At 46.3% G+C, this 24,237-nt stretch overlaps 1 protein-coding gene across 1 annotated transcript in view; it reads right to left on the reverse strand.

Annotated features, from left to right (window-relative positions):
* The window catches only part of Ext1 (exostosin glycosyltransferase 1), a 272,026-nt gene extending 253,158 nt beyond the window's left edge, over positions 1-18,868 (reverse strand). The window contains exon 1 of the mRNA XM_048457107.3: positions 17,135-18,868. Coding sequence (XP_048313064.1) covers positions 17,135-18,096 — 962 coding nt within the window. The 5' untranslated portion in view covers positions 18,097-18,868. The remainder of the gene's footprint in view (positions 1-17,134) is intronic.
* Between the last annotated feature and the right edge of the window lie 5,369 nt (positions 18,869-24,237).

The raw sequence follows: 24,237 nt of genomic DNA on the forward strand, positions 1-24,237 counted from the left end.
GGAACTTCCCTCTAAGATTATCATCTCACCTGCTCCACGTGGACAAAGAAACACGTAATAGAAGCTTCGCTAGACGAAGGTGGTGATTAGCAAGGAACGCCCGGGCTGAAGCCCAAGCCAAACGGCCTGCTGATTTGTGTTCTGCTATCTCAAAAATCACTAGGCCATTTTTACACCCCCAAGGGGGCCTGGAATGACAGGCTTCAAATGATAGTCCTTAAGCCATGTCCTGAATGGAGCACACTGATAAAGTGCTCAGGACATGGTGCCTACGAGTACCAAAAATAAGAGTTTTCTACTTTTAGAGATAAGTCCAAAAATTACTCATTATTGTACCTCATCTAATTCAAAGAGTTTACTGGAAATACAATGTGGCGTTTTATAACACTGCTCTTTGTCTCTCTAAGTTGGCTTACAAGAAGAAAGACCATTTCTTTTTTTTTATTTTTTTATGGTTTATCTAACTTTATTTTATGTGCATTGGTGTGAAGTGTCAGATTCCCCTGGAACTCAATCTTCAGACAGTTGTGAGCTGCCATGTGGGTGCTGGGAACTGAACCCGGATCCTCTGGAAGAACAGTCAGTGCTCTTAACCACTGAGTGATGGAGGAGGGTCGTCTGTCTATGTGTTACTTTCATTGGTTAATAAAGAAACTGCCTTGGCCCTTTAATAGGACAGAAAATTAGGTAGGCGGAGTAAACAGAACAGAATGCTGGGAGGAAGAAGGCAGTGAGGCAGTCGCCATGACTCTCTTCTCCAAGACAGACGCAGGTTAGGATCTTTCCCGGTAAGCCACCACCTCATGGTGCTACACAGATTACTAAATATGGGTTAAAGCAAGAAGTGAGAAATAGCCAATAAGAGGCTACAGATAACGGGCCAGGCAGTGTTTAAAAGAATACAGTTTCCGTGTAATTATTTCGGATGTAAACTAGCTGGGAGCCGGGCGGTGGGAACGCTGCTTGCTGCTCCTTCTACAACTGAGTCATCTCTCCAGCCCCAAGAAAGACCATTTCTAATTTGAAAGGACATCAAGAGAACAGGACAGGGCTGCTTACTATGTAAGCAACCATACCAAAAAACCGGGCATGACCATACATGACCCCAACAATGAGGAGCAGAGACAAGTGGATCCCAGGAGCTCACTGGCTAGTCAGCCTAGCCAACCAGTGAGCTTGGAACTCAGAGAGACACCCTGTCTTTCAGGTTTGTTTTTGAGACAGGATTGCACTGTGTAGCTCTGGCTATCCTGGATCTCACTCTGTAGAAAAAGTTGGCCTCAGACTCATAGAGATCTGCCTGCCTTCTGAGTGCTGGAATTAGGTGTGAGCCACCACCACCCTGCTGAGACATGCTGTCTTAAAGGATTAAGAGAGAGTGTGTGATAGAACACACCCTACAGTACTATTCTGGATAATGAACCAACGGGTGTCAGCATGTGCACCCCATATAACCATACACTCCCCCAAATACATTATATATGTTATATATCATATAACACACCAAAAGAGAAAGAGAAGAGAGGAAAGAGGGGAAGAAGGAAGGGGAGAGAGAGAAGGGAGGTGGAAGAAAAAGATATGAGTCATCACAGGACAAGAAAGGGAGAACCCTCCCTCCAAACAAGACGTCCTTTGGAGAGCATGGTTCTTGAGTCTTTATTTTCAATGTAGAACAACAAGCCAGGCTCGGCAGTTTATATCTTTAATCCCAGCTCTTAAAAAACAGAGGCAGGTGGATCTCTGTGATTGAGAGGCCAGCCTGGTCTTTAGAGAGATCCAGGCCAGCTAGAGCTACATAGTGGGGTGTTTTTTCTTTATAAGAAAAAAAAAAAGCCAACATCACCCTTGTGATATTCTCAGAGATGAGGAAAAAATAAAAAGATATTGATTAGGTTATATGCTCCTTATACAAAATGCTGTTCCCAAATTATAATTCTATATATATCATTATAAAACACGCACAATGTCTTTCCCAAGCAGTATCAAATTTGGGGTGACGGCAAGAAGATGCCTTCCTTACACATCGGGACCCACTCACCAGTCACCCCTCATAAAGCTTATGCCAGCTACACAGCACACAAGCATCCAACTGAAATAAGACTACAATCCACCCCAACCCAGTTCCCACCCTATCCCCATTCTGGATATGGTAAGGTTCCATGGCACACAGCTGACCCAATGACAGCAAAAGCTTCTTTAATGTGGGCTCCAATAGGAATCACATCACAACCCCTGACAGTGTGTTCACTGGAGACCACAGCTGTGTCTCCCGGGAGAGAACGAAAAGTGGAGCCCCAGGGTGTCTGAGTGCGCCCAGATCTTCAAAACACAGTCTAAAATTTCCTCCCTGACTTCACCGTGGCTGCAGTTGCAAGTTCATCGCCAAGGACAGGTGCACACTGCTTAAATATAACACGCAGAAACAGCACAGAGGTCTTGGTTCTGCCGCTGGAGATGGACACCATCCTAAAGGGAGTGTCGCTGCTCATTAATAAACATACAAATTGTTCAAAGGGCAAGGTTATCCCCCACTATGGCTTTCTGGTTTGCTAATACCCCGGCAGGATGGGATCCTCTTGCTTGGCTACTTGAACTGCTGGAGAGAGAGAGAAAAAAAAAATTAGCTTTACCTTCTGAGTCCCACACAGGTTTATCTCTGAGAGTCACTGCAGGGGGATCTCACGGTCATGTCTGCCATCACATTTTGATGGTTTTGCAAGAAGCAGGAATGAGGCCCATGCACTGATCGGTATCACAGAACCAGTGAGAAACCAAATACTGCCATAAAAGAAGCTTTTTTTTTCTTTTTTTTTTAAGACACAATATCATACTGATGATTGGCGTGCTTGGCTGAACCACTGCGGGAAAATAAAAATCTTCTGTGTTTCGGCAATGGTTCCAACAGGTGGTTGGAATTCTGGGTACTTGCCAAACCACCACGACTGGCGGGCTACCATATCACATTGCACACTACAACTGTAATGAGCTGTAAACAGATAGGTCAAATGAAAGAAACGAAATTAAAGGAACGATGCGCACACACAAACGGTGAGTCTGAGATCCAGAGTCTCATGTGGTTTTAATGAGGCAGGTGAAGAATGGCAGGGGCTGGGGTTTCTCACCGAATGTTTATGATGCGCCAAGGCCTGGTCTAAGCATGTGGCATGTATCCTTACCTAGTCAGCCCTGGCCACAACAACCCTACGATGTGGACATTATCACCATCCCATCTTAAAAGTGAAGACGCACAAACAGAGAGGCTGTCCTACATGCGCCCTACGTACACCTCACAGATGGTGACAGAGACCCCACTGGAACTCAAGTCGCTGTCTCCAGAGCCTGCACACGTGACTTGCACGTGCCTCTGAGCTCCAAGTTGAGAAATGAGTGCTCCCTTACTGGCGACATGCTGAGCAAGCTGCCCAACCTCCCTGGTCCTCTATTTGCTCACCTACCAGACTTTCACGACATAGGAAGAGCAGGTCTCTCACCCTTTTTTCCCCCCCTGGGAGTAGGGGATGAGGGGTTGGATTAATAGTTGTGGTTCTTTTAGCCTAGGATGACCCTAAACTTCGGATCCTCCTGCCTCCACGCCCTGAGTGCTGGGATTAGAGGCGTGATTCAACCCTGCGCACCTGCTTCCATAATCTCACTGTTCATCTCTCTAAAGGAGATTGCCTGACCCCAACAGCTTAGAGTAAACTGAACACAGGTGTTGCACACACACACACACACTTCCAGCTACAGACAGACAGATACTGTGTGCAGACCTGACACCCCCAGTCACCAGGGAGCTCACGGAAACTCTAGAGGAAAGAAACAGAGCCACCTGAAGAAACGCCACCCTGGTGACACTCCTCACGTTAGTGTCTCCTCTCCGACTCCAGCTTCTTTGACTTACAGGTAATGACTTCTTCACTTATCTTTACTGAAACCTATCATTTATTTTGACATTTAGTCCTTTCTGCCCTCTATTATCCTTACTTGAGTTTCTCCTTAGACATGGCAACACATAAAATAAATTCATTAAAATACTACTGGAATCTTTTACCTGTACTAAACGCTGAGGTAGTTAAATTTTATCTTAACATAAACTACTGCTCATTTTTTTAAAAAAGTACTATAACTCTACAATCCAAATATAAAGAAATTTGCACATTTCAACTCCTTGAATCAATAAAAGACCACCGCTCTGCATTTAAAGGTTTGCTACACTGCACCATACTCAAAAATGCGGTCATCATAAAACACGCTGTTTCAAGGTAGCTTTTTTAACGTGAAGTTTAAAGGCGCCCGTAGCACATAAGAGGCAGTGTTTTCGCACACAAATTTCTCTGCCTCTCAGCAAAGCAAAAGCATTTTGGTGTCAGATTCCCCGCTGATTGGATTTTCCAATTACTTTGGATATACAGAGCTAGCCATAATTTTGGAAAATAGTATTACCAACCTTGGGAGGAACAGAAAAACATAATTCATACTTAATCAAGTGTCATATGATCGTCAGCAAATACAAGTCAATGTTTAAGACCTACTAAGAACGAGTCACTGCAGGGCAGTGCATCATCCACGCTAGACACCCCAGCATTGCCACGTGCCAAGCCAAGCGCAGGCCTTCGGGAGTCACGGCAGATTCTAAAGGCAGGAAATAGAAGCCAACAGGAGAAAACAGTACACCTTCCACTCACCCCCTCCCCTTGCTTTTTAATTGAATGAAAAATCTCCACATGAATTCATTAGAAGCCTGATAGCTTTATTAAGCACCATGTTGCTGTGTGCTTAGCAGCAACGCTTCAAGTACCAGTTAACAGAGCTCAGATGAAAGGGAGGAAAAAAAAAAAAAACACCAAAATTTTTATTCCTCCAACCTTTGGGGGATAGAGGAAATCTCAGAAAGAAATAAACTACTTGCTCTCCCATTTGTAGGATGGAGCCATGTACCTACGGGTACAGAGTAACATGAAGGATGAAAGCAAGGAAGGCGGAACACAGGAGGTGAGGAAGGCCCAAATGTGGAAATGGACACGAGGCATGCCAGTGGATAGACAGCTGCTTTCCGCTCCAGTTCTAATTCTCAATGGCCTGTGTAGCTGGTGTGACGGACAGCTACACAACACAAAACTGATATGGAAAGGGTCAAGTTTAACGTGAAATTCCACAGCTTCCATTTCGAATGCCATTTCTAACTGGAGTAAGTTCTTAAGTTGTATAGACTTTGGGTCTAGTTAATTTGGGTTATGATGTTTTTTTTATCTATTTGTAAGGTTTTTGTAATAGTTTATTTAAAAAAAAGGAAGGCGGGGAGTTAGTAACTGGAGATTATTAAAATTAAATGATAAAGTGGACCCTGGTACTTTTTCATTTAGTCCTCTTGGGTTCGTGTAGAGCAAACCCTCTTGGTTCATCTGCATTTGGTTTAGCTACTTTTCACACCAATACAAGAGTTGTTTTAAAAAAAAGGAACAAGGAGAAAGTACCTCTCAAAAAATACTGGAAGAAATTTCCTGTTTGAAAACAAAAAGGAAACCAGGTAAATCACCAAAAGAACAAAATGAACGTGGAGGAGAGACTGGAAAGCCTGTCCTATAAATCAAAGGGACTGAGGCCTAACAGACCCCATGCTTAGAATCTACAGTCAATAGAGGAAACACTCCGGTGGTTCAATAAAAATGACCAATTTTAATGATACGACCAGGACTAGGGAGATGGCTAGGTGGGTTCAGTGTTTGCCATACAAGCATGAGGATTTGCATTCATATCTCCAAAACACAAATAAAAAGGACAGACTCCATAACAGATGTCTCTAATAACAGTTATCCTACAGCAGGATGGGGTGAGAGACAGGAGACTCACTAGATGCTGAAGAGCCAGCAAGCCTGAGAGTCACAGCAACCAGCAGCCATGAGACACTTCCTCGAACAAAGCAGACAGGCACCTGAGGTTGTCCTCCGAACCCCACAAGGGCTTCCCCAGAACTACGGTGGGAAAGTCCCCAGCCATGTGCCCAGGGAGGCTTTCTTCCCTCCATAGTTAAAAACCCCCCCAAAGCGTCTCTTACTCTTACTTTCACTGGGCTTCCAAAACGCTGGCTGACGCATGTTTTCACAAACCCAGAACTTCATCACTAGGGAGTCTGGAGCCAACACCTGTTCTCAGGAGCTCCAAGGACATCCAACCACAAAGTGGGGCCACTATACTTTCCATGACCTTGCTCTTCTTCAAGGAGTCTGGCATCTTCTAACATGTGATACCATTTGCACGCTATCAGAGGGCAGGATGCACGTCACCGCTGAACAGCTAGTGTATGCTAGTGTATCTGATAGGCAGCAAAGGCTTTTTTGTGGACCCTGATTGCAATAAACTAAACCAAATTACAAATAACAGCATGAATGGATCCATGGCTCCTGCCTTCCACATACAGGCAATATACTGGAACAAGAGAAACAAAGAGTTAAATGAACAGAAACCCAAAGCTACAGTAACCATGAAATGTTCTAAGAAAGCAGACCAGGGGTCCAAGACGGGACTCCGAAAGTGAGAAAGAGCAGGGAGGCAGCTTTCCAGGAAGCTGCTGGGAAAGGAAGTAGGAAGAGGGGTGTGGCTCTCACTTGAGGAAGGGATGCAGATGAGGAAGCAGGCCCAGCTGGACCAGCAACCATAAGGTGTCACCTCCCCGTGGGGAGCCCTGGGGCACGTTCACGCAGGGCAGTGCTGAGATCCTATTTTACACCAGCAACACCACAGACAGTTTCATGAGCTCGGGGCGCTGGAATGTACACACAAGTGCCGGAATGCACACAGGGTGCGTGGTGGAATCCATCCTGCCTTTCCAATCATGAGTTCTTATCGCTAAGAGTGTGGCTGTTGTGTACCTCGACACACCTACCAGGGACAATGCGAGGTCTCCTCATCCCTTCCTGGGCACCACCTTTCCCTGCATCTCAATTCCTCATGCCCAATCACTTAGTACCCTGGGCATGCAGGCAACGTGCTAAGGTTAGCTTGATGGAAAAGTTTTCAAAGGGACAGCTTAGTCTTAAGAGCACCCAAATATTGTTATATCGCCCATATCCTGAAGCAAGCAATAGAAATGCACTGTTTTTTTCCACTTACTAAGGAGGAGTACAGACAAATGGTATCTTGGGGTCAGCACTAAACTACAGTGTAGCTTATCAAATATTTGCCGAAGCTCTACCGGGTGACAAGCAAGGTACTTACTACCCAGGACTCAGACGCAGTCGCTGCTGTGCAGTGTGAAGGGCACACTCTTGAGCACCGGGCCAGCTACTCATACGCTGCTCGGCAACTGCTCCCGAGTGTCGCAGGCCCCTACTTTCTTATGTCTGTCTTGTCAGCTGTCCCGTCTTCCCACATCAATTTGCAAGAATCCAACTCTTGCCCTCAGAGTCACTGCTTCAAATCTGTTACATCTGGGCAATCAGATTTCCAAAATGGTTAGAATTCTCTCTTTAAACTTAGTGAAATCAATTCGGGGAGAAAACCCAAGTGATGGGTGGAGACCTATCAATCAAACCTGACAACTGGTGAGAGTGTGGTCCTGTGGCTGGCAGAGAGGACTATGCATTCAAAAGCAACACGGTTACTATGGTGGAGAGCACAGGCCTGGAAATCAGAAGGCCTGCATTGTCATAGTCTGCGCGCTCTCATGTAGGTCAACTTAAAGGTTCTCTGCCTCTGTTGCTTCATTTGAGCAAATGGTACTTTCCTGCTAAGAGCTCAGCAGACGAAGAAGATGCAACCCAGTTACCAACACACAGTCGAAGTTCTAACATATTAGTGGCTGTTCCTGTCACCTGGGTTCCGACACACAAGTGCCAACAGGATATGGCTTCAATAGTCCTGCCACAACTAACTTTCCCTAAGCACAGTGCCCTGTTCCAGGAAACGACTTCAAGATGTGCTTTGCAAAAGATGTCCACCTGTTCTAGAGCCTAAGGCCTGCGAGCAATTGGTGTCCTGGGTCCCAGAAGCAGAATCTCCCAATATTATTGGATCACACAACGACCTGGGGTAACTATCATTTCGGTCCCCAGCCCAGGGAGGTTCATTTATAATTGCCTTTTGCAATCACCTACTTTCCAAATAATCTTTGCAAAAGCAAACAAACAAACAAAAACAGTCCATTTGCAAAATAGAGACTGTTAAGTCAACAGTGGAGGTGTGATAGGGCGACTCCTCCACTGCTCAGGTCTCTACCACACCCAAGTCATAGCCTAACATGACTCCCTGCAAGAGTGACATCCCTGGAAAAGTCAGCCAGCCTTGGTTTCCCGCCAGACCTGGACAACAGACACCTTTGAGAAAAGACTAACCAGTGGCGGCTGGCAGAGACACAGAGAAACAGAAAAGTTGGCCCGGGCAGGAACAAAGCTCCCTGTCCACGTATATAGTGTTGGATCCTGGGAACTTCGTGGTTTCAGTTTAGTTTCTGTCTCAAGTCCCCTTAAAACAAATCCTGTGACTTACAGTGGCCTGAGAGATTTTGTGCTTGTCACTGCAGCCCAAGAACCTGCTGAGCCAGCTCAAGGAGATGGCTAATGGCTCAGTTCCATTCACACAAGGTGGCTTCTCCACGTGTCATTCTTGGCTGGTCATGGCAGATGCAGGAGGAATAACCTGCCTTCTCGAAGAAGGGATCCTGGGATCAAGGAAATACTGGACTACCCCTGAGGCCACCGTCTCCCCCTGCCATCTGCCACCTCTAGCCTGAAGACCCCTTCCCCCGCAGGTCAGGTCTTTCTACATCCCACAGAGGAATGACTAAACACCAGAGCACCAATTACCTGGGAATTCGGTTTCAGGGAAGAGATGAGCAGAGTTACTTCAGGGGCGCAGTTGGTTTCATAACTAACTGAGCCACTGTATAGCTGCTGAGACCGTGACGGGAAGATGGTTTTAATAACACCACCACCCTAGAGCGCATATTAGCATTTACAAGGTACATTCACATACACTCCAGCTCTTTTGATCTTCTTCATAACCCTGCAAGGCTGGTAATCTAATCTCTGTTTCCAGATACCACAACCGAGGTTGAGAGGTTAAAAACCTGGTCCGGGAATCCTGTGAGTCAGTTATTCCCTGGCTCAGAATCCCAGGCTCCGCTTTCTAAGGCTTCATATAAGACAAAAAGGTACAAAGGAAAATGGAAGTATGCATTGCTTCATATATCTCATTCTATTAAAAGGAGTTACATTACCAAAAAATAAAGGCTTGAAAATATAAGGACATAAACCGTTGACTCCGTGTGTGTGTCCGTGCGTGTGTGGTTTTAAAGACACTTAAAACAATGCAGTTAGGTTTAAGAATTCCTTACTTGGCTGTCCAGAGGTGAAGAACCTGCCCAAATTCACTTCCCATGAATCATGGAGTCTACAATCAAAGGGAAAATAGAAGCAAAGGTCTCGACTGATACAAGATGCTAGAAGAAAGGTATCTTCCCCAACTAAGGTCAAGAGACCCTGAGATTTCTTCAGAAAGCTAGCATTGTGTTTGCAGAGAGAAGTCTAGGGCTGCCAGCACTGTAAAGACACCAGAGAGGTTTTTGGCTGGAGCCAAAACAAAACTTCAAAGGGAAAAGAGCCAGGAGCTTCAAAGACCCCCTGCAGGACCAATTACCACCTACAATGTTTATCTAAGCTGTCATTTAATGATGGCTACTTCCCTAAGTGGGTGCTCACCCTCACCTTAAAAACACCTACCATCCTAGAGGGATGAGGGGTGGGGGGAGGGTGAGCACATGAGTCCTCTGTTGTTTTTGAAAAAGAGATGTTGGTCAGGAAGAGGGCACTCTAGGAAGAGGGCACTCTGGTGAAATTCGTCCTCCAAACTAAGAAAATATAAAAGGTTAAATTACAGCATAAATTAAAGGAAAGAAAGTGCTTTCAAAAATCCCACTTTCAAAGTCATGTTGGTAGGACAGTAGAATGCTCGTAAATAATGTTAAGGGAAAGAGTCCAAAAGTACACTTAGACCTGATTCCAACTTTCCAGAGCAGCCTGTGGAAGGCTGGGAGGTGTGCTTACCAAAGCAGTAGCCCCGCTTCAGCTCATGGGCAGCTTGGGCAAACAATGAAGTTAAGATTTATTTACCACTGACTAAATAATTCACATAGCTGGACAAAGTGCTAGGCTAGGCAGAGATAAAACAATACAAACAGAAAGTTAGGTGGCTAAGTCAAACTTTAACGTGGCCTAGCTCTCACAACGGGGTAAGAAATGAACCATCATGTCGCTTTGCTGTGTTCTGTGCCATCGCCGTTTCTCACAAAAAGCTGCTATACGGCTTGTACGGCGCGTGTGCTCATGTGCATGCGTGCGTGCATGTATGCGGCAGTCGTGTGTACAAGTCATTTGAAGGACAGAGATCAGTGCCTGGTTCTGATCACGTCACCTTATTTTCTGACCCTGAAGCTTACCAGCTAAACCAGACTAGGTGTCCAGCAAGCCATCAAACATCCTCCGGTCTCCAACTCCCCAGTACTGAAATTATAGCCATGAATAGCTGGCTTTTTACAGGAGTACTAGTAATCCAGACTCAAGTCTTCGTGGTCACTGAGCCCCAGTGCCATTTGTGTTACTTGCAAAACTTGCAAAACAAAACAAAACAAAACAAAACAAAAATTTTACCCGAATTATGTGTGCCTGGGATTGCTAACCTGAGCTCGACCACCAAGCTCTCCTCCTGAGCAACACCTCAGCCAAGCAACACTGTTTCTTTCTAGACCACTGGCTCTCAACCTTCCTAACGCAGCAACCCTTTAATACAGTTCCTCATTTGTGGTGATCCCCCCACAACCATAAAACTATTTGCGTTGCTACTTCATGGCTGTAATTTTGCTATCATTATGAATCATAACATAAATATCTGTGTTTTCCGACGGTCTTAGGTGAGGACTGCGAAAGGGTTGTTTGACCCCGCCTCCCCCAAAGGGGTCATGACTCATGGGTTGGGTTGAGAATCACCGGAACTGGCTCCCTGGGTCAGAAAACTGAATGAATCTCCCAGTGGGTCTTTCTAGACTATTGGGTCACACATCTACCTGAGACAACTATCACACCAGTCCCTATCCCAGGGGGGTCCATTCCAAGCTGACAGGGGACTTTTCAGTGAGGGCAAAGGTCACTTTGACGAATGCTTCCTTTCGAGGAGTTCAAAGTTTCAGCTTCAGAACCGAGTTCCTTCTCCCACGTGCGCAAGACGATCCATGCCTTGGTGAGCATGCGCAAAGGACAGGCTCATCAGACAGACACACGCCTGGCTCTCTTGCCAACTAGCGGGTGAATTTTTTATTCTCCAGGGCGCCAACATTTTGAAGGACTGAGAGTATGTAGGCTGGGATCTAAAGCCCCTGGTTACAGGATCATTAGTTCGTTGGATGCAATCCCATGCTTGCTTTCCTCCCCTCTATGCCGTACATTCTGATGTGTGAAATGGATACACAATTCACTTGCCGGTTTCAACGAGTTCAGAAAGGCGAAGTCAAGTAATAAGCACACTTCCAGCTTGGAAGGCGGGCAGCAAGTTCAAAGCTGACCAATGTAGGAGAGAGTGAAGTGAAAGCCGTCAGTTGCTACATTCAATCGAAGAGGCGTTCCCACGTTGATGCCTGAAGACTGCAGGCTCCAGTGACCACTTCACCTGACCTGCTGCCGGCTGAGTGTTAGGAAGCAGGAGCAGGCCATGGTGAGAAAACAGAGAGCAGGGAGCCAGAAGGCCTGGGCTACCACCCAAGTTCTGCCACTTAGGAGCTGGGAAGCCTTGGACAAGCTCCCTCGGCACCTCCGGCTTCAGCTTGCACACTGGTATATGCACTAACAAGGTGGTTGTGAGCCAGGCAGCCAGGTCCTACCCACCGAAACCTTTGATAAGACACTGCCACAATGTCACTGAGAGAGTTTTCTAGAACCCTGGTCTGCGACAGCAGATCCTCCAGGATATGAGGTTAAACCGTAACCACCTGAACGAATGGTGTCTCCTTTTGTCGATTCTGTGCCGCCCAACCAGTATCAAGAGGAACAAAGGTGGCCTCCTCTCAGGAGGACATGGTCAAATCTTAGCAGATAGTCACGAATTGTAGTGCAATCTTTTAGGCCCATAGCTCAGATAACAGATACCATTCAGAGACTCCTTACTCAGCACTCAAACAAAACGCAAATATCCCTCCAAGCAGTGATAGCACTCCCCTACCCAGCCAACCTTAATTCCTTGTGAAGCAGACTTTTAGGTGGTCTCTGCAAAAAGTGGTTTCAGAGAGGGGAGGGACCTGGGGGAGGGGGTACAGCTTTACTGTCAGAAACATGCTGTTGGCTTTTTTCTAATCTGTGGCTTATTTTAGAAACACTTTTGTGCCATCACACAACTGTGGGGAGAAAGGTGCTAATATTGGACATTTGAAGTCTGGGACATGCAGCCCCTACCTCTCACTTCCGAGGAGGAAAGCGTTGAGCGAAGACTTAGGCCTGGGCCATCAGGAACTTGCTCCAAGTGTCTGTCAAGCCACTTTAGGATAATGGAGCAAAAAGAGAAAAGCCCTTCTGTGTTATGACTTGTCTCAAGCACATTTCCCTTCCTCCACCATGGCGTCTTCATTCACCTTGTTTGGTCAACTCGATCTGTTCCCCTAAATTCTTACAGCCGTATAGAGCGCCGCAATAAAAATAAAATATTAAAAAGAAGAACTAGTTAAGCTAAGCACTTCCTGGGACACACCTACCTTAATTAATAAATAAAAAGAAAATATAAACCCCACAGCAAGACTCTGAAGATGTCCTTTAAAGAGTGGCATCAGCCCTTTAAGCTACAGGATAAACTGAATATGATTTTTTTTCTTTTTTCTTTTTCTTTTTTTTTTCTTGCCACCTGCCAGTCACCTTGGGAAAGCTTTCATCAAATTGCAGGAACGCCAACCACCAGCACCAGGTCAGATGTCCTGGGGGCTGAGAATTTCCAAAGAGTTTGCAATTAGAAACGGAAGAGCGCTGAGTAATGAAAACTCCCAAAGGCCACCCTAGACCGACTCCTGACAGCCGTCAAGAGTTCCGACTGGTCCCTAAAATTTGCCATCCTTTATTTCCTACTCCTAAGAAACGATGGTGCTTGAAGCCTAAGGACACCTTAAAGACAACACAGCTGCAGCTGATAGGTGTGTCTCAGTGGGGAAGGGCACTTGTCTCCAAGCCTAAGGATGCGTGTTCGACTCCCAGAACTCACCAAAAGCAGAGCACTGGCCTCCATATGGACAAGTGCACACACTTGCACTGAGATGTTTTTGTTTTTTAAATACTAGTAGAGTACAGCTTTAGGGAACACAGAAAAGGGTCCAAAGATCTGCACAGTCTTGACTGTTCTCACAAAAGCTGCTTGGAAACAATCATGGCGGGCGGGGAGGGGGGTGTCAAAAGTAGACGCCACCTCTCATTACCTTGGAAACAATCATGGCGGGGGGGGGGGGGGATGTCAAAAGTAGACGCCACCTCTCATTACCTTGGAAACAATCATGGCGGGCGGGGAGGGGGGTGTCAAAAGTAGACGCCACCTCTCATTACCTTGGAAACAGTCATGGCGGGTGGGGAGGGGGGTGTCAAAAGTAGACGCCACCTCTCATTACCTTGGAAACAGTCATGGCGGGTGGGGAGGGGGGTGTCAAAAGTAGACGCCACCTCTCATTACCTCCTCTTCCTTCTGTTTGGAATAGCCAAACTTGAAGTTCCAGAATAATGACCTTCAAGGGGATCTGAACTGTGACCTTCATGCAGAGGCGTAGTAAGGATGCCTAAGAAGCCCAAAAGGATTAGGATGGAGAGCATTGCTCCAAGGCCTCACTCGTGGATCACCAAATTCCACCAGGGACTTGTTTCAGTGGCTGTCACTTACACCTGTCAGGATGTGTGACTGAAAGCAGGGTGTGGTGGGGTTTGTACTGATCCCCTCATTAGGGAGGCAAAGACAGTGGATCCCTGAGTTCAAGGCCAGCCTGGTCTACAGAACAAGTTCCAGGACAGACAGGGCTACACAGAGAAACCCTGCCTCAAAAAATTAAAACGATATGTAACTGGTAAAAAATTATGTACACCATTAAAAAATGGATGTTTAATATAATCTTAGAAAGCTGGGTCAAAGTTTACAAGAACTAATTTTTTTCCTCTGGGATAATATTCACCCGATAGAGCTGTTCTATGCTGGTGTGACCAATGTGTGGATTTTCATAAAACCACGAGTGGGACAGGAATCCTCACCACCTGACTTTAAACCTACAGCATCACACACGATCACTAAAAGCAACTATGTTTGGGGTTGAAGCATCTGCTCACGTTCTACCAGCCTAACACGATCAAGGTACCTCAAATTTCCAATCTAATTATCAGATCCGGTGTCCAAAGCAAACTTGTACCAGACTGCCCGCAGAAGCAAATTAAGTTGAAACCTTTTCATAGGCACTTGCTAATGAAGAAGAGAAGTAGATGAAAATTGATCCTGTCTTTCCAATTTGTTATTAAGTGAATGCTTGGAGCACCCTGAAAACAGCCTAAACTCTGAGTAGAAACCAACTCAAGAGTTGATTTCATATAAGAACCCAGACCCTCAAGGATCACTTCCACAGACCTGATGTCAGTATCCCCTGCTCTTCAAAGGCCTGGTGTGGTCAGCCTCAGTGGAGCTGAAAAGTTCTGCATGCCCCAGGGTCAGGATCACATCCATCGCTTTTATTGCTTTCAGAGTGTAGCATAGGTGTGTGTGTCGTGTGTCTGCTCTGTGACACCCTGCTTCCAGATTTCTGAGTTCAGGTTTCATCCCAGTGTATTTTTTCCAAAGCCAAAAGTGAAACCCGATCACATTTGCAAGTAACAACTCTGATAATCCAAGATGGGCAAGGAATTAAAACTTTAGGAACTCCAGGCTGGTGAGTGCAAGGGTTCTGCACTACTAACCCATCCTATTCAGCAAAACTAGAGCTGGAAAAAGTGTAAAAGCGAACATAAAACCAAGGAAAACCCTGCTGCGAAGAAAAAGCAAACTTGTTTTCTATCTAAATGCCACATTTCCAAAGAGATGATGGCGAGGCCCTGACCCAGGTGCTCTTTCAACATAAACCAAGACAAAGGTGGAAAATGTCAGATTTTTTTTTTTTGGCCCAATCACAGAAAGGTGAAAAATCAATCACATTAAACTAGTAAAACAAAGTTGCAAGGAAGCCAGCCAGTCACCCCTTTCCTCACCCCTGCTCTCTAGCAAACGAATGTAAGCTTCCCACAGAAAGTGTAAAGACTTAACATTGGCTGTGGGGAAAAGACCACAAGGCAGATATGACTGGAGGTCCAGGACTCAGGATATTTCCCAAACATATGTGCAGTTGCCTAAGGTGCAAACTCCCCTGCTCTTCCAGAATGACGAACATCATGATCTTTCTATAAAATGTGGGGGGGGGGGGGGGATTTCTTTAGAAGACATCAAAAGATCAGGCTCACCTTATCAAGTTACTTTACCACATACCAGCCAAAGAAATTCCTAGAAGGCGCTGTTTTCTTACAAGCACCCCCGGAATATATCAAAGTAGATGTCCTTTAAACAAAGCAGTTTCTTTCTGACCACAGTTTAAGAGTATTTGGTGGGGGGGGGCAGGATTCACTCCATCACAACACTCAATATTCACACATAACTTTCCTGCGTAAGAGGAAAATATGGATTCACAATTGTTCCTAGTCTCAGCTTTTCCTATGCTTGAACTGGAAAAGGTCCTAGGGGTTCAGAAGCAGAACCCCAGTACTTGGTACTTCCTCCCTCATTCTCTATGATCAAGTCTGGGAGGACTTTAATTTCCCTTGCATTCACTTCCACGAAGACCAGAGAGTCTGAGGGAATCTGAGGCCAACAATCAAACCTTTCATTTCAGGGCCCCTTTCCCACCCTGCCCCTTCCTGATCCAATCAGGTTTGGGAAGCATTTCCCCTATTATGCATTTCATGAATCAATTGCACAGTCGGCCATCCTCTGCCAGTTCCTGTTGTACTCAGCTGAGAGGTTCCCCTTCCTTTCCCTGGGTAGCACAAGGCTGCTCTGATTTTTAACTGGCGTAAAGTGGAAATGCACCGTAGGAGCTCACTGACTCTTTCCCAGCCAGACACAAGCGAGAGTCTGGGCCACTGACCTCAGCTATCAGGAAACTGACCTGCTAGCCTCGGTTTAAAGCAGATGTGTGGATTCTAACTTTGACCCGAAATCCTGTGTGTCAGCTACTGTTAAGACCAGGAAAAGGAAGACTGAAAGGGGCTACAAAGTAACCAACTCAGTTACTTAGCAACTAGACAAAACTCTCCTCTCCACAGAGGCTAAGGAGGCATCTCAAGCCCATTCAAAGAGTAACAGTCTACATTTATATGCAAATAGATAAAGACAAAGAAGAAAGGGAAATCTAAATTAGCAAGGGTAGTTTACCGCAGAGGGCCAGAGGCCCAGATTTTAAAGTTTCTCCAAAGAAGCCAGGACTTGTACAAATGAGAGTGAATGAATGAATGAATGAATGAATACATTCAAAGCCACAGGCCTCAGCCAACTTACAGTCTACCTTAACAATGCTGTGGACGGAGTAAGAAGCAATCACAAGTTGGGCGGCTAAAATTTAAATATTCCTGCAGCTAGCAAGAATCTAAAGCTTAGGGGGTAAAAACGATGAAATTTTAAGGCTGGCGAACTCTACGGAGAACAGGTACCCATGTTCATGGCAAACAGCACAGGGCCAAGTGTCTGTGGACCTAAAAAGAATCAGTCTCTCCGGGTTTCCAGACACCTCCCAAACATTCTCTAATACCCCCCAGTGAAGCGCAGTTTCCAAACTTGGATCAGAACCCCGTAATGCACGGAAGACACACGGTCTTGAACGGTTTTCAAAGTATCAGCGAGACACCTTCACCTACTCGCCTGGAGAGAGGACTGTCGAGTTTACCTGAGAAGCTCAAACTCGGCCCCCACGCTGGAACCAAGCTACTTGGTCCCAGGCTCCAAAACAGGAAGAAGAGATTTGAGGGCTTCTCCGTCTCCACCCGGCAACCCCCACCTCACACCTGGACTCAGGCATCCAGGGCCCTGAGCTGAGCCTCGAAGGGCGACAGCCCTTACTTACTTCTCATACTCCGTGTTGTCTCTGTCACAGCGAGAATCCTTGTGCTTTTGCCAGTCTTTGCCGTGCTTGCAGGTGGTGAGGAGCAAGACGTCCTCCCCGTTATGGACGTGATATAAGGCATTCCTGGTGTCTGACCCTATCCCTGTCAGGTACCTCTTCCCCTTGAATACCAGCATGTACTTCCTGAGAGGAGGGATGGTGTTAAATTTCAAAAAACCCCTCTCCCCTCCTGTCCTGGGATGATCCTTAGAAAAGAGGGGAATAGAAACATCAAAGTTGGGTCGGAAGTTTTCAGTACTGATGCTGGCTTTGGCCAGCATCGCCTGGCCGATGTCAAACCCCACGTCCTCGGTGTAGTCAGGCCAAGTGCCAGAATATAAATTAAAAATTAAATGATTCCTACCATTGTTCCACAAGTGGAGACTCTGCACTTTGGATCTCAAATTGTGCACATACTGAGGTGATAACTGGTCTCTGTCTAAAGTATCCAGACTCAGGACAAAGAGGCACGCCTGGCTGGGGTCCGAGGTGTAGAACCTGGAGCCCTCGATGGCCGCTAGAATGTTTTGGTAACTTTCGGCGATTTTCTCCCCTTTCTGCTGCGGGTAGACGTAGACTTTGAAGCCGTTTTTCTTGCAAAGGGTGAAATCGAAGCAGGACTCCATGCGGCACTTCTTGCCTTTGTAGATGCTCGAGTTGGCGTCTCGCTTCTGCCGGGGGGAAATGTGCACGCTGGAATCCTCGTTTTCCAATTGATCCCAAGGAAAGAAGGGGCGCAGAGCGTCCGGGAAGCGGGGCCAGAAATGATCCGGACTGGGTTGGTGCAAGCCATTCCGACCACTGTGCTCTTCTCTCCGGCTGTGGCTCCTCGATGCCCTAAACTGCACGCCTCCAAAATAAAACAAAAGGGCGAGACAAGAGCCAGCTGAGAGCAGAATGAAATAGCGTTTTTTGGCCTGCATGTGTCCTGCCTGGGTCAAGAGGATTGTAAATAAACACAAGAATCACCCAAGTTTCCCAATCAACACTTTCAGCTCCAGTCCGCCATCTTCCCGCCTGTAAAGACTTCAAACTCTCCGCTCCCACCTTCTCTGGATGCCTTTCCCCAAGCCGTGGACTGATCCAGCGCATGTGGGCGATTTCTTTAACTTTCTCCCCTTCGGTCTTTCATCTTTGGGCTGCACAATGCACGGGAGAGAGCCGGGCAGAAGGTCTCGCACCCAGGGCGGGCGAGCAGCGGACTGTAATTTTCTTGCATGCAACAAGACGGAGGAAAAAGAAAGAGAACGGTGAAGAAAACGCTCCCGATACCCAATCAATGGCAAGACGAAGTGCCTGCCTCGCCGCTTGGATTCCTCTCGGCGGCGTGGAGAACGAGCCCGGGGAAAGCAACTTCAACTCATCCACACTCCCGTGCAGAGCACTACGGTTCCAACAAGTCAACCCGCCCCGGCTTCAGCCGGCTAGTGCATCCTGCAGCTGGGGCGCCGTAACCTCACAAATCCCTGCATGTCTCTTTATTCCCTTCTGCAGCGGCTCCCGCACTCCGCCGGTGTTTACTCCTGCGCTCACGGGGCCGGCTCCCCGGGCGCGCGGCGGCCCGGCCGGCTGCTGCACGAGGCGACGCCGGGCGGCGGCGGCGGTGGCGCGTCCTCCCCGCGGGCAGTGCCGGCCCCGAGCGGCGCTTCGCAGGCCCCGCGCTAGCGCTGCCGACCGCCGTGATCGGTCGCCGAATGTTACCCGGTTCTGAATGTTACACTTACACATTCCATTCCCGACACGACAGCGCTGACCTCATCCATCCACGCAGCCCGCGCTGCCATTGGCCGGGCGTCACGTCCGGGTGGGGCGGGGCTTCCGCTGCGCCCATTCATAACCCCCGGCGGCCGGCAGAGGCGCCGGCGCGGCGCGGGCGAGGGGGACCCCGGAGCGCACGAGCGGCGGGAGGAGCACGAGCCTGGCCGGGCGTCGCCCACCGCTGGCCTTCTGCTCGGAATGCGACCTGGACCAGGCTGGCCCCCACAGGCGCGGGAGGAAGGGTGGGGACACGCCCGGCAGCCGACTGCTCGGGATTCCCGGGGTCTCCACGAGCCGGGAACGCCTCCCCGCCAGGAGGCTGAGAGGACCGGCTCCTGGGGAAGGATGCCTGAAAATGGAGAAGCGAGGGGAGGAGGTGGGGACTTCGTGGAAAGAGAGCGCCGGTCGGGATGTTTCTCCCCCGACACTTCGACCGGTTGAGGCATATATATATATATTTGTATTTTCTTTTGAACATTTAAACGGCTTTCCTAATTCACCTGGGTAACCCACATATTTTTCTGTCTTCCTCACGGAGACACCCATCCTCAGCAATAAAGGGGAATAGTCACAGTCGGGTGGAATTGTTGCAGCTCTCAATCTGAGCTTGTGGGCTGGAGAAAACATCTCCTGACCCCTTCTGATCTGCTTGCCCCCCTCTCTCTTCGTTCCTGACTCCCTCTCACCTGTTCTTTTTCACTGACCGGGAGGAACCTAATGGCTGAAGAGAAGCCATTTCATTTTGCCCCCGTTGGTGGTGTTATTCTTGAGGTGGTATTTTTAAAATGTCACCTGCCCTAGCTATAGAAGGGAACCTTTAAAGAAAAAAATAATAACTTTATTCCCAATGTGCCACGTTTCTTCCTTCCTTCAGTTGACCTTCCTTCCATTGGCTCCCCTTCCCCAAACCCCGTCATCCGGGAAAGGGGTCATCTAAAGGAACCCCCTGTGCCTCCAAGGTGTACTAGACTCCAGAGCATTCCTTGGCCTCGGAGCCTGCATTCTGGTTTAGAACACTACCCACCCTCGCCTCAGAGCCTGACCAAGCTGGACAAGCAGTTGCCTAGGGCAGCAGGCTGTTTAGTGATTGTTTATTGTGGGAGTGAGTGAGCTGGGAGCAGACATCCCTACCTCCCTCGGGCTACTGAAAGCCCCAGCCGGCTCTGTACCCATGGTACAGTTATAATAAGGCGGAGTGGAAAGTTTTCAGCCTTTGTTGTTTCAGATTTGCTTGAATAAAGAAAGGGAAGGGGTGTGGGTGGGATGTTATGGTGCATTCCTGAGGCTTCTGCCCATTTGGGACCCACCAAAGGTAGCTTTTTCAAGATTTGCTTTGTCCTCACCGCATGATGTAGAGAGGCCTGGAACAAGAGTTAAGGGTTCAAACATGTTCCAAACAGCATGAGAACCATGAAGGTAAAGGTGGTTATTGGAGCCACAAGTGACCCCAGTCTTCTGCGGGATTGTTACACACAGTCTTCAAGGCTGGGTATTGGTATCAAACACCTCCATCCTGTAGAAGGTAAGGCTTTCCGCTCTTTGCTTTTGCAGAATTTCTTGCTTTTCTTGCTTAACTATGGTGAATTCCCTCATCTCACAGAGCATTGTAAATTACATTCACATTCCATAGTGGTTTGTATTATGGGAGCAAAATGATCTTGAAAATGAGGGGAAATAGGTTCAGTCCATGTTTCTGCTGTTGACTAGGGCCATGAACCTGTAGATTGATCTCAGCTTTCCCTCAACGTCTTAATGATGAGTCTGGAATAATGCTTTTTTTTCCAGCCAATATCAATGTGTAATCTATATAGTCCTCTACATTGGATGTCTCTATAGTGGATGTCATTAGCCCATATTACACTCCAAAATCCCCACTGCAATCCACACTGCAATGAATTCTTCATCAGTGCAGCACCCCCATTCGGATTTTTTTCACTAGGTTTTCTCACCTACTGATGTTTTGATTCGTGTCTGGATGTTTTCCTGAATGGATGGATGTGTAACACATTGAAGCCTGATGCTCATGAAAGTCAGTAGAGGTTCTCAGACCTAGAGGATCTGGAACTGGAGTTGCTGACGACGGTGAGCCTTCATGTGGGTGTCAGGAACTGAATTCTTGTCTTCTACAAAAGCAACAAGTGCTCCTAATTGCAGAACCATTTCTCCAGCCTTGATATATTTTCTACTTTTCCTGCTGTTTAACCAGAAGGAATGGGCCTACTATTTTAAGATGCATTTTGTTTATTTATTTTAGGGGGCGTTGGAGACAGGGTTTCTCTGTATAGCTTTGGAGCCTATCCTGACACTCACTCTGTAAATCAGGCTGTCCTCAAACCTACAGAGATCTGCCTGCCTCTGCCTCTTGAATGCTGGAATTATTAACCGCCTGGCCCTTAAGATGCATTATTAAGTGTGTGCCTGTGCACATGTTTGTGTGAGTGCAAGGACCTCTAAAGGCTAGAGGCATCTGATCATCCTAGACTGGAGTTGTAAGTAGATGTGAGCCACCCAATGTATATGCTAAGAACAGAACTTGGCTCCTCTGCAAGAACAATGCCTGGTCTTCACTACTGAGCTGTGTCCCCAGCTGTAGTCTTAGGGCCTGGGGGCAGTTCCTGGATTTAGGTAGAATTCAAATACTGGCTTAAATGAATTAGTGAATCAAGTTGCAAAGAAAGGTATCATAAGGATAGACAACAAAAGCAGAAAGAAGCGATTCACCTAAGAAAACATTCTGCACAGCAAAGATAACAATCCGCAGGATGAAAAGGTAGCCTCTGGAAGGAGGAAAGAGTTTCAAACCCTACATCAAAAGGTTAATTTGAAAAATATACAAGGAGGTCATTTAAACTCAATAGCAAAAATAAATAAAAGTGGGCGAAAGATTTAAATAGACATGATCACAAAGAAGACATACAAGTGCCCCAATGGATTAAAAGAAATTCAACATTACTAACTAACAGGGAAATGCAAATTAAAGCCACAAAAGGATGCCTGCTCACACCTATTAGAATGGCTATGTCAAGAGCACAAGGGGTAGCAAGTTTTGAGAAGGATGTGAAGAAAAGGGAACTTACCTTCACTGGTGTAAGTTAATCTACTTTAATAAACAGTATTAAGGTTTTCTAAAAACACTGAAAGTAGAAGAAGCGATGTTGAATAATCCAGGAATACCACTACTTAGTATAAAGCCAAAGGCAATGAGAGCTGTATGTCAAAGAGCTATTGACATCCACATTCATTGTGGCATTATCCACAATAGCCAAGATATGTAAACAACCCAAGCTTTTGTTCACTGATGAATGGATCGAGCAGTTGTGCATATAAAACCAAATATTACTTAACCATAAGAGGAAGGGGAATTTCCACTGGCAACAATACATACAAATTTGGGGAATAATATACAAAGTGAAATAAGTCAGACACTGAAATTCAGATGCTTCATCATCTAACTTCTAGGTCAGATTGAAAAACAGTGAGCCCAGACTTCAGGTTAGTGGTAGAGCATTTGCCTAGCATACACAAGTTTCAATTACCTGTTGGTGTGGGACAATGGTCTGCATTCGGTCAATTATATTTTAAATAAACACTGATTGACCAGTAGCCAGGCAGGAAGTATAGGTGGGACGACAACCACACAGGAAGTAGAGGCGGGTCAAGGAGAACAGAAGAATTCTGGAAAGAAGAAAGCTTTGTCTGCAGTCCTGACCCGGCCACAGAGCAAGCAAGATGTAACTGCCTCACCAGAAAGAGGTACCAAGCCACGTGGCTAACATAGACAAGAATAACGGGCTAATATAAGTTATAAGAGTTAATAAGAAGCCTGAGCTAATGGGCCAATCAGTTTATAGTTAATGTAGACCTCTGTGTGATTTCTTTGGGACTTTACAATCGCAGGAACCAGGCAGGACAGAAAACTCAGTCAACAACCTGTACCCTCAAAACAAGGTAAATTAAAAACTCAATTTATGTATCTATAACATGCGTAAATATACATATATAACAACAATTAATGAAAGAAGGAAGCCATGAATTTAAAAGAGAGCAAGTAGATAGATATACAGGAGAGTTTGGATGTCAAAAAGGGAAGAGGGAAATGATATAATTACATTATAATCTGAAAAAATTTGAATTCACAAATGCAGAGAATAGAAAGAGTATTTGGTAGGACTAAGGCAGAAATGGAGAGATGTTGGTTGAAAGATATGAACTTGTAGTTGACATTGGTGGCACACGCCTATAATCCCAGTACTTGGGAGGCAGAGACAGGTGGATCTCTGTGAGTTCAAGGCCAGCCTGATCTACAAAGCAAAAACTTCCAGCACAGTCAGGACTGTTACACAGAGAAACCCTCGCTTGAAAAACCAAAAGGTCAAAACAAACAAACAAACAAATAAAAGATTAACTTGCAGTTATAAGCTAAATAGGTATTAGGCTCTCAGCATGGTAGTTAGAGTTAACAATGCTATAGTGTCCAAAATGGCGGTGCACATCTGTAGCTCTCAAGAAAGGGAAGCAGGAAGATCAGTGATACACGGCCATCCTTTGATACCTTATGAGTTCATGGTCACCCTGTACTACAGGAGACTGTCTTAAAAGAAAGAAAAGAGAAAATAAGATAAAACCAAATAACATAGGCTGCATTATATATCGATCACCCTTATGATAGGACTAGACTCAAAACACCCGCCATAAATTGTAAAAATCATAAGTTGAAAGTGCACCTAACTCCCTTTATTTACCGAACAGTGTTGCTCAGCCAGGGAATCCTATAGAGTATCTGTTGCTTCCCTCTCTGATCCTAAGGCCACTGCTGCTTAACATCATGTGATAGGGTCACACTGTGCTTTGCAAATTCAGAACAAAATGCAAAATTTGATTTATACTAAAAATGTATTACTTCCACACCATCATAAAATTTAAAATATACGTTAATTTCAATAAGTTGAACCATTGGAGATGAGAGACAGCCCCTGTTTAGAAATTGCTTAAACAATAGACCTTTCCAGTGCTGGGGGATGGGACCTAAGCCCTTAAAGATGCTAGGCAAATGTGCCCCTACTTTTTAAATTTTGAGGCAGGCTCTTTATAAGTTTCTCCCGTAGACCTTGAACTCAAAATCACCCTGCCTCCCACCTCCTGAGAAGCTAGGGTTATCGGCTTGTACCACCCAGCCCACTGAAGACAACAGATCTTAACTATCACATCTACAGTAAAGATCATTATGAGGTGAAGTCATTTTAACTTGACACCTGAAACAGTGCCTCCCTTCCAAACTCATCCAAGATGCCACCTCACGATTGACC

This window comes from Myodes glareolus, chromosome 19, assembly GCF_982192425.1.
Source record: "Myodes glareolus chromosome 19, mMyoGla1.1, whole genome shotgun sequence".
NCBI lineage: Eukaryota > Metazoa > Chordata > Mammalia > Rodentia > Cricetidae > Myodes > Myodes glareolus.